Source organism: Saccostrea cucullata, unplaced genomic scaffold (assembly GCF_032062105.1).
Source record: "Saccostrea cucullata isolate Sc308-1 unplaced genomic scaffold, CSIRO_AGI_Scuc_v1 ctg2787, whole genome shotgun sequence".
NCBI lineage: Eukaryota > Metazoa > Mollusca > Bivalvia > Ostreida > Ostreidae > Saccostrea > Saccostrea cuccullata.
The window spans coordinates 305,180-316,209 of NW_026928735.1; the positions used below are offsets into that span (position 1 = coordinate 305,180).

An 11,030-nucleotide genomic window follows, 5' to 3' on the forward strand; every position below is an offset into this window, starting at 1 on the left:
ATTTTATTCATTTTTTAAAATGAACAGTTCCCATAACAATTTAATTAATTGATTAAAACTGTACAGTAACCCTTTCTTTTAAGAAAAAAATGTGTTTTTTTCGGGGAAACTTTGTAGCATTTAGGAAGTATCTTTAATTTAACATTACGTAGCAATTTGTTCATTTATTATTATTTTTACAATTGAAATTAACTCAAATAATAAAACGCCTTTCATTTTATTATAAGTACCGATATTAAAAAAAGAAAAAAAAAACAGCTTTTTCCAATAGCTGCTGCGGTACTTCCCTTTTAGAGACAATATATCTTAGTTAACTGGTCATAGTCGTCGTTGGCCCCTATATTGATCTAGTAGACGCATTCTTTCGTCTTTAGGCCTCTGTTGTTCTACTTTTTTTGATTCCTGAAAGTTATGTCTTGCTAGTGAATCCATCCAGGGGTAGTGACGGTGGAGTCCGATAGAAGGCGTTTAATCCTCCCAGGCACCTGATTCTACCTGCTCATATTGTCAGGTGATTATTCAAAGTGAACGTTAAACAAGTAAATCTGTTACTTTTATATTTTTGTAAATTCTACCACACTTAAGACAAGTTAACAGTTTTGAGTAGCACAAATGAGAACCTTCTTGATTTACATGGACAGGAGCATTTATATATATATATAATTTACCTGGTTTGTTCAATTACACGCACCACTGAACACAAGCAACAGTGTCATTTTCATTCTAACATCTGTGTATTACAATAAGCTGGACAATCTTTTATATATTTTAAGATGTGTTTGGGAATAATTTTCATTTAGAAGGTGTCTGGATGTAGTGTAAAATATTATATTTTTGTGGGGTGAAATTTTCGTGGTTAGAGTAAAAACTCCTGGTTCGTGGATATTTGAATTCGTGAATGAAGAATTATTGAGAAGATATGCATGTAACGTTTTACATTTCATGTTGGACATGAATTCGTGGGTTTTTTCATACATCGAAAACATATACTTAAAAGTTTGTTTTTTTTTTTTCATGACGTGATCTTTGAAAAAGACACTTAATACAAGTAATTGAATTAAAATTACCCCCAAAAAATTTCCAACGATAAGTCAAAATATTACCAAAAAAGCTAGCTATTAACTTTGGTTTGTATAAATTCAATTACGCCACACTAGCAAATTTTATTTTTAAAATCTTCCGTTGTACAGTCAAACAACTCAATTCACAGTCCTCTTTTGTGATTAACCGGGAAAAAAAATTATTTGCGGTAAACAGTTAAACAGCTGAATTCACAGTCTTCTTTGGTCAGGAAATTATTTCTGTTCCCACAACATCCTCCGAAGCGGAAAATCTCACATTGTCTGGACGCCATATTATACCACCAGCGAGGAATGGCCGCTATACAGGGACCCGGAATTCTGGGTAATTGACAGATCGAGTGTAGAGGTGGAGGATCTTTAAACATTAAATAAATAAAAACAAATTAGTGTTGCATTGAAATTTTTAAAAAATCTATTCCATTTACTAAACAAAACTTTCATAATTGTTCATAATTGTTTGTGGGCAAAACAATCTATTATTTTTTTTATTACAAATTTATTACCCTGAAAACAGGAATACTATTAATAAAGCCATCAAAATAAAATGAGCTTTTAAAATGCTTTATTTGACATTGATTACCCTCTCTCTCATCTATCTATTCTCTAATCTATATATCCTATCTATATACTTACATATCACGAAACCGTTAAAGTCTGGTTTTATACACATTGTTCTGCAACCGCAACCAAAGGTACAACATTTTTCTCCTGATAATATAAAAATTCTTGTTTTTCTAACATTGAAAAAAAAGATGTTCTTTTATTTTATTTTATTTTTTTTTTAAATTTTATATAAGATTTTAAATGCTTCAATGACACATCTGGAAATAACGAACAGTATTCAAGATCAGAAGTCAATATAACAATACAAAATAGGAGCAGAGCAGACACAGACCTCAAAAACATAAGAGGGGGGATAAGGTGGCATGGAGGAGTGAGTATCCCCTGCTGTCCGGACTCACCCGCCTATCAAACCTATCAAAGCAATATGCTGAAGTCAAATACCATCATAGAATTGTTATTGTAAAAAGAAAGCCACTGACTCCCTGGACAGTCCGAGTCTTTTCTGCACCATACGTTTTCTTTCTTACAGTCACATGATGTCCACAACGGAAGCCACGGGCATGCTCCAGATTTAGGAGGGAAGATATCCGGACAAAACGATCCGGAATGTATCTCAGTTTTTGATGTACAAAGCTAAAGTGAAAAAATAGTTTGGATATAAGTAAATGCAATAAGTGGATAAATAAAAATGATTATAATACGTAGATGGGGTGCTTACGATTTAACTGCAGTGAAAAAAGAATAGTGATGAAAAAAAAATTTGATTTTTTTTTTTTTTGGGGGGGGGGGGGCTGGAGTTCCTGGAGTTTCAACATTAATGTAGTCTTCGGAGACCAAGTTGGAATTCCGATAAGCTTTTATTTTGTGACTTTTTTAGCTGATCCTTTTTTTTATATTTCTATGACGCTAAATTTATAAATCTATTAAATACACACATATGAGGCACTTGATGTGGGCATAGACTAGATATTCGGATTTATCATTAATAATTTATCAATGAATGATAGTAATTTACATTATCATTTCGACTCCAATTATTCAAGTTATCTTGAAAAAGATATAGTGAAGTAAATTTATTCAAAAAATAATTTTCAGGTAGCCTTTGAAAGCAAAAACAAGAATTCTGTTAGCCAATGCTCAATAGTCATATACCCCTCTGATGTACTAATACATGCACGTATCAGCATATAGTGTTTGATGTTAATTTCTCGAATGGTTTATTACAGTTGAGCTGGATACTTATTTAAGAAATGAGTGATGAAGGTCAAAATACTGTTGGTATTTCCTTAAAACTTTAGCCAAATGTTAATGTTTATAAAGCGAGATCAGTGAAAAAAAAGTAAAGGTAAAAAATACTGATGCAGTTGAAAAACTAACATCAGTTTGTATCAGCATATGAAGTTTGATTACACAGTCAGGAATGGTTTATTGAAAAGACTTCTTGTTGTTGTTTTTGCTTTGAAAAGCTACATGTACCTGGAAATTATTTTTGAAAAAAATTACTTCACTATGTCTTTTTCAAGATAACTGGAATAAATTGTGACGAAATGTGAATTACTATTATTCATTGATAAATTATCAATGATAAATGTGAATATCTAGTCGAAGCCAACATCTGTCTTCTATAGGCGTTTTAAATAAATTTATGTCTCTTACTATTGTAAGAAAATCCAGAAGAAGGTCAAAGGTAAGAACAAGATCAAAGGGTGTTTAGGCAGTTGAATAGTGCCTATAACTATCTATTGGCATATTAAGTTTGATAACACTTTTTGAGTAGATCCTTTACAACTGAGATTTAAACAGAGCTAAACACTAATTTAAGAAGATCCATGTTAGAGTCAAAGAAATACTCAAGATAAAAAAATAGTGAATAGCTTTTATCAGTATTTATCATTATATGATGTTTGAAAAATAATTAAATATAGTGTTGAAACCAAGTTTTGAACTTAAGCTAAAACCAAAGTTTGACGGAAAAAGAGACGGAAGGACAGAAGACGATCAGAACAAACAATATCTGCTCCGGCTAAATTTCTGGCGGGCGTAAACATGAACATCTGCTGATTTCTTTCAGATTCATAAAGAATGAAAAAAAAAATTTTCACAGATTTTTTGAAAACACACCAGCATTGCTGGGCTATAACTCTAATCAACATCATCATTAGGTCACCTGAGTCACTCAGGTGACCTATTGCCATCCGTGTTTGTCCGTCGGCGTCCGTCGTCCGTCGTTCGTCGTATGTTAACATTTGAACATTTTCAGCTTCTTCTCTGAAACCGCTAAACCAATTTCAACCAAATTTGGCAAGAAGCATCTATGGGTGAAGGGGAACAAAAATTGTGAATTTCATGATCCCTGCCCCCCTGGGGCCTGAGGGGTGGGGCCAAAACCACTAAAATTAATGCAATCTTTAAAAATCTTCTTCTTTACTCCTGGACATCAAGCAGTCAAACTGTTTGTATGATTGTAATCAGCAATGAGTCCTCTACCAAAATTGTGAAATTCATGGCCCTGGGGTCAGGGGTTCTAGTGCTAGGGCGGGGCTAAATAAGTAGGTAGTGAAAATGCATTATTTCTTTGAAAATCTTCTTCTCTGCTCCTGGGTATTAAATAAACCAACTAAGTACATAGTTATGATAAGCAAGAGTGCTTCTACCAAAATTGTGAATTTTATGGCCCCAGGGTCAGGGGTTCTGGTGTTAGGGCGGGGCTCTATTGATTATATAGTGAAAATACATGAATTCTATTAAAAAATTCAACACTGCTCAAATCAATTAAAAAATCTTACTAAGTACATAGTTATGATAAGCAAGAGTGCCTCTACCAAAATTGTGAATTTTATGGCCCCAGGGTCAGGGGTTCTTGTTTTAGGGTGGGGCTCTAATGATTATATAGTGAAATGCATGAATTCTTTGAACATCTTATCCTTTGCTTCTGATTAATATACTAATGATCTAATTACATATTTAAGACCAGGATTTATTTTATTTTCTGTTTTACAAACCCTCCGCTCAAGGTTTTGAATTTTCAGAAAAAAATAAAAAAAATTTTCTTTCCGATGTCAAATTTGAGTCGGGATCGAGATTTCAAATTTACGAACTCGCACTTCCGGTTTTAAGATAAAACGGCGGGTAAATAAAGCTAGATCTGAGAAGATAACTTGGTTTAGTGTAAAATTCATCGATACTAGTGCCATTCAAAACGTTTCACCCGTTCAAAGGACAAATAAAATGCTGATGACTTTGTTGCACATTGACATGCTGGTGAGATAATTATGTATTCGTTTCAAAAATATCTGTCTGTAAATTATTTTCCTCCCCCAGGTTTTAAACTGCCCGTGGTAGCTATTGCATATTGTCAGCGACATTGTTTAGGTCTCTGTTATAGCTTACAGTCTAAGCATCATTCTTCAGAAAAGGGTTGCTTATGCATCAGATGTAATGAATAAAACTATGGGAGAAGTTAAGTCCATTTGAGGAAGAAATAAACAATAACCTGAAGAAATAAAAAAAAATTCAACTATTAAAAGGCAAGATGTTCACTCTACTCCCCAATACTCCCGGTCTGTTTTATGATAGGAATTATAATTTTAGGCATCAAGTAAATTTTAGAACAATGTTTACACATTCACCTAACACATATTTAAAAAAATGAAAATATATTGAAAGACTTTTAAAGAATTGATTTTTTAAAATATATTTTGACCAACATCACAAAATTTATATAAATGGCCCAAACTGGCAGATGATGAAATAAGCAATTAAATGCTCTACTTTCCTATTTGTAAGCATTATGTGTCTAGTAGTAAGGAGCCTATTAGACATGTTAAAATAGCATAAAAGAAGAATGTACAAATGTTAATAATTGATTTATCAAAAAAAAAAAAATTAATTCCTTCTCCTTCGGGACTTTTTTATTCTCATGTTCATAACTAAACCTAAACATAAAAAAAATGCTGGCCTTATAATGAAGAAAGGGGCCTCTTGCAAATAGATAATTTCAGGGCCGCTGGGTCAGAGGTACCAGGGGGATACTTTGACTAAAAATAAAATAATGCTTTGAAATCTGCCCTTTGATAAGCAATGGTGCCTCCTTCAAAATTTGTGAATTTCATGGCTTTTGGATTAAAACACGAACCCATTACAATCGCTAGAAAGTTGTTACATGATACTCAGGTGACCTATAAGGCCCGTGAGCCTCTTCATTTGGATTAAAAAAGTTAATATTCTTCATCTTGAATTAAATTTTGAAAGGGTTTTAAAAAGTTTTCCTTAATGTGTAGAGTAGAAGAGAACTAATATGGCGTTGTAACATGGCGGAATTGTACCTAAATATGCTACCACATTATATAAATTACTCGATTGCAAAAACAAAGCTCATAATTGAAGTTTGAATTTACGTGGGATATCTTTTACAGCTTGAGAAGACCATCCATTTTCACGGGTTAGAATATGTGTTTAAATAAAAATGGAAAAAATATATAAATCACTTGATTTCATACAATTCATCTTTTTTTTTCTTTAAAGAAGATGGGGGAATATGGGAGCACAATGCCTATAGCTTTAGATATGAAGAACTCATATCAAATATGTGAACTGAGTGTTTAAATGAAGTTATCATTATTAAATATTGTGAAATTATGAGAAACAAACCTTTTCTGAAAGAAAAAATTCTCGGAAAAAATTATCTTTGATAAAAAATGAAAAAATGGAGTTCGTTTGATTTGAAATCTAAACAATGCAATCCGGATTATCACACTACTTTGAGACTTACGTGCTTACTATTACGCTCCATTGCCAGTGATTACTTCGGGCATTTAAATCATGTTTGCGATATGACCATTTACTTCATGAACTTGAAGTATATATCAGAAAAATGCAAATGTTTTGTCATAAAAATTTAATTCTAAGGTATATTGGGTCTTTACCCTATGTTTTTGTAAAACCAAAAAATGTATATTTGATTGCAAACTTTTAGAATTTTCTTTAAAGAAATGGAGCGAAGACCGACTCATATTGAAAAAAAAAGTTAAAAGTATGAGAAAGTGATCTTTATCGTTCTTTTTAGTTCGTGTGTGCTTTTTACATAGAAGGATATGGAGATTACGAACAGTATTCAATATCAAAGTCCAAAAACAATACAAAATATAAGTAGAGCAAACATGGACCTCCGAAACATCAAAGATGGGATCAGGTGCCATGGAGAAATAATTTCAGTCTTCGTGTTTTTTTTTTTTTTTTTTTTTTTTTTGTAGATTGTAGATATTTTATATTAAGTACCCTTTAATTTGAGAAGAAAAAATTCAAATAAAATTTGGATATAATTTGAAATTTAAATTTTCAGTTCCTGTCTGTCGCACTTATAATTAAGGCACTTCGTCCGCATAATCCCCCCTCCCTCCCCCCAATCCTCTTTCATAAAAATAAAAATAAGTCTGAGGTTATAAGATGTGTAAAAAATGTAAAAATTTAACTTGACATTACATATCAAAATATATTATGAATAAATAAATGTTATTTTTATGAATAATTGAAAAAAATAAAATATTACCGATTTGGAAAAGGATTGCTTTATGTACATTTTAGCAATTAGTTTCAAGTCTAATCTTGCTTCTTACCTCTAACACAAGTCCCAACAAACAAAGACAGATTTTCCACATCATTTCTACGAAAAGGATCCATACAAAATTAAGTTCTAATAAATTGAGAGGTTTTTTAAGCCATAAGGAAATATGGGCTTTTAAATTCAATTAAGAAGAGCAAATCTGTTTTAAGGTTTTCTATTAAGTCATAAATTATTTTCAAAGAAACTTAGCGTGTATGCTTTCTGCTCCAGGAAGCTTGTTAAATTACTTTAAAATTAAACGGACAAGTGTCATAATGAAAAAAAAAATCTCATGCATAACAGTGCATTAATCAAAATCTTATGTGAAAAAGTCTTCTATGAAGTTAAATACATTTGAAAAGTTTTACAAATATCTAGTTCCTCATTAATGCATGCATTATATGCAACCGAACATTCGAATAGTGTTGTAACTTAATACATCTAGTCATTTAATTCTTAAGCTGTTTGAATTTAATAACATACATGTATATCTAATAATATTGTTTAAAAGCAAAAACGCATATTTGGTGATTATATTATTTACAAAATTCATATATTGTTGTATTAAATTAAAGATGGTCTTCATACCTAATATACTGAAAGGAAAAAGAAACGCATATTTTACTTTTAAATTAAATTAAAACTATTATTTCGAAAATGTTTTCCAGTATTGTTATCAAACATTTTAATTCATCTTTAATCTACAAGTTAACAAAATCTTGTGTGACTTTGACTGATAATTCCTGAGTTATTGAAATTGATATGTCGATACCCCCCAAAGTTAAAATAAAAATTCTCATCATCTCCCTTGCACATTGGTAACAGCCTTGATTTTCCTGTGCATTGAGTTCACTAGAGCATTTATCTTTCTCATTTGATTATTATTCAAAGCTTCCGACAATAGTCTTAATGGTTGATAGAAGCTGTATCATTCCAAAGCCAACAAATCCCCCGCCAAATGAGTGCCACGAATTTTCATTTTAGGATAGAATTTACAGAATCCAGCTTGTTTGGTACACGTGAATGTTTGTGAGAAAGTCTCGACAAACACTGGCTACATTTTCCGAGTGTGAACATGCTAAAAACATTACGCACACGACGCGTACGTGCCCGCGTGAGAGTAAAATCGACGTAAAAGTTGCCAAGCTCGCGGACCAAATTAGAGCAGAGAATTTCTGTCAATTTTAGGGTGAAAATATTGGTATGATAGTTTGCTGTATAAATTTCGGTTTCAGTGATAACACCTTGACAACAACCGAGGTGACATGATGAAAAGCACTGTCTTGATGTGACGTTGTTACGCGTCAACGTCACCGCCATCGATGGTTGGAAACCTTTTAATTTACTCTCTGACAACTGAAAAACCTTTTTTTGTTGAAAAGTTTAAAACAAACTGCACAGCAACATCTTGTTGCCTTTTTATTCACTTACGCAATTCAATTACTGGAACCAGTGTAACTTCCGTCAGCCATACCATGATTGCACGAAATTTATACTGATTTCAAATGCGGAAAACGATGTCTATAACTCCAATGCACCGATTAGCACTACAAAATGTGATCATAAAATTGTCATCATCAACATGCACGTGTTTTTGGCTTTTTATCATTTCCCCTACGTGACCCCATACATTTCATGGTTGAGTAATTTTGACCAGCAATTTTAGTGCATAGTAATCAAAATACACATTTGACAAATTTTCATAATTTTCGGCCATATAGTTAAATGTATTTCGATATTATGCTATTATGCGTTTCTTTTTCCTTTCAGTATATATAAAGAAAGTGAAAGGTGTTTAATTCTTAACCCAACCAACCACCCCCGGCCACCCAGGGATTTTTTATATTCATTTCGAGACGGAATTCCAGGTTCATAAAGCTAAAGATTCTCTTCTGATTAAACACGGCAATAAGAAATATGGAGGACGGACGGTCATGTCCCGTGGTTGCATTCGAACACGCAACATCATGATCAACTCATTATTCCGCAGTTCCAAAAACTCCTGCCTCTCTGCCATGCCGCTGACTGCCAAAGCGTAATTATATGAATTAAAATTCTGGTTTTTAACAGCCTTTTTGGTTTTCTTACAAGACAGTCACGGCGCAATACATTGGATGTTTTAATTCTCTTTTGATAATATATAATATGTTTGGTCTTTGCAGCTGTTGTTTGATCAAATACAGGTTTGTTTGCTTCTTAATTCTTTGTTCATTGCCTCGTTATTTTATAACAGATGACAAGCCCTAAATTTTGCTAGGTATAGCAAAGTTTCACATATACCTCCCAAGATTTGGAGAGATTGACAGTTTTCGTCTCAGCAATGAATTGTTTCTTCCACTCTTTAGGGATTTCCTCTGCTTCTCATATTTTATTTAATTGACTGTACCTATATTCCCTTATTTCTTGTCTTTAAGTACATAGTGAGTCCGGTAATACAGATTCGCTTTGTTAATTTTTAAAGTTTAAAGATTTACTCTAGCTATTTTTACTTTGTGCGTGCATCCTCACGCGACCTGTAAAATGTTATATATTAGATGATTGTTGTTTTGTACTTTTTGAAGACTGTATAATCTCTAGCTTTTCCGATTTTATTTGACTGGTTATGATTTTCTATCGATTATCTCTTGCGCACACGCTTTTATTTTCTTCATGTCTAAAAAAGTGTGTATTATTCCTAACATCTATTATATGATTAAAAATTGTTTCAATTGTAATTGGGATGTAATTTTAAATAATCATTTCTCTGACAGAACAAGATCTTTTCTAGAACACTTTTCGCTCAGTAAATATCTTATACAGATATTGGAAAGATAAACAATTTAGAAGGAATTGTTAACATATCCCCCCTTCTTTACGACACATGTATATACATGTATTACTTTTCAGTGTGTTCTTATGCTTATTACATAACTCTAAAGAAACATAGACAAGATCATTTACATACTAGTATTCTAAATGCTGATATAGAGAAAATCGACGTAAATGAACGACTGGTAATGACTTCTTATCATGTCGAAAACATTAGCTTGTACATGCATTTAACTCTAGTTTACTTATAATTGCATTGAGGAATTTTTTGGTTTTATTATTCTCAAATAATGATGACATAATCTAAATGAGATTTCTTCCATCAACTCTTTTAGAATTTCGTCAATCTGTAAAAAAAAAAAGCAGAGAAATATTAAATGCTGGTTTATAAAAACAAGAGGCCCAAGGGCCTTAACTCTCACACTGTAAATGATCCAGAGAAGTATTAAGCAAATTTTACTGATAGACGAAGCCAAAATCCGCCGAAATTTAAAACATCTGGTAAAATACCATTACTTATTGTAATGTGCGAGGCTCGAATAATCTCCTTGGGATCATTCTTGGTTTCCAAAGTCTTACAGGGATGAAAATCAATGCGATATATACAAATACAATAGACACTTGCCTCCTGTGTAAAGTATTCAATGTATATGTTTTCGTCAATTGCCTAGTGCAACAATTCAGTACACACAGACTTGGGAATACAACGTGGCTATTTGCCACTTGTCACTATCGGTATCTACAATAAGTCGTCCCGGCTCTCTTTGGTTCTTTTTCACTTTATAGAGAATAAAACAATTATATTGACTTTTCTACCATTGGCAATTTTTTAGATCACCTCAATATAATCATATACTATGTACAAATACAACTTTTGCTGAGTATATAAATAATCTTTATGTCAATCTTTATTACTGATTTTCCAATTTAGAAACATTTAGCAAAGAGAGTCACCCTCATTTGCTTCACTTATC

At 32.3% G+C, this 11,030-nt stretch overlaps 1 protein-coding gene across 1 annotated transcript; it reads right to left on the reverse strand.

Annotated features, from left to right (window-relative positions):
• Positions 1-1,116: 1,116 nt before the first annotated feature.
• On the reverse strand, positions 1,117-7,392 carry LOC134278589 (eppin-like). Its single transcript, XM_062760892.1, has 4 exons — positions 7,262-7,392; positions 2,126-2,279; positions 1,716-1,790; positions 1,117-1,437 (listed from the first exon to the last, which is right to left on the reverse strand). Exons 1-4 carry the CDS (start codon positions 7,304-7,306, stop codon positions 1,241-1,243), a joined length of 471 nt encoding a protein of 156 aa, XP_062616876.1. The 5' UTR covers positions 7,307-7,392; the 3' UTR covers positions 1,117-1,240.
• Between the last annotated feature and the right edge of the window lie 3,638 nt (positions 7,393-11,030).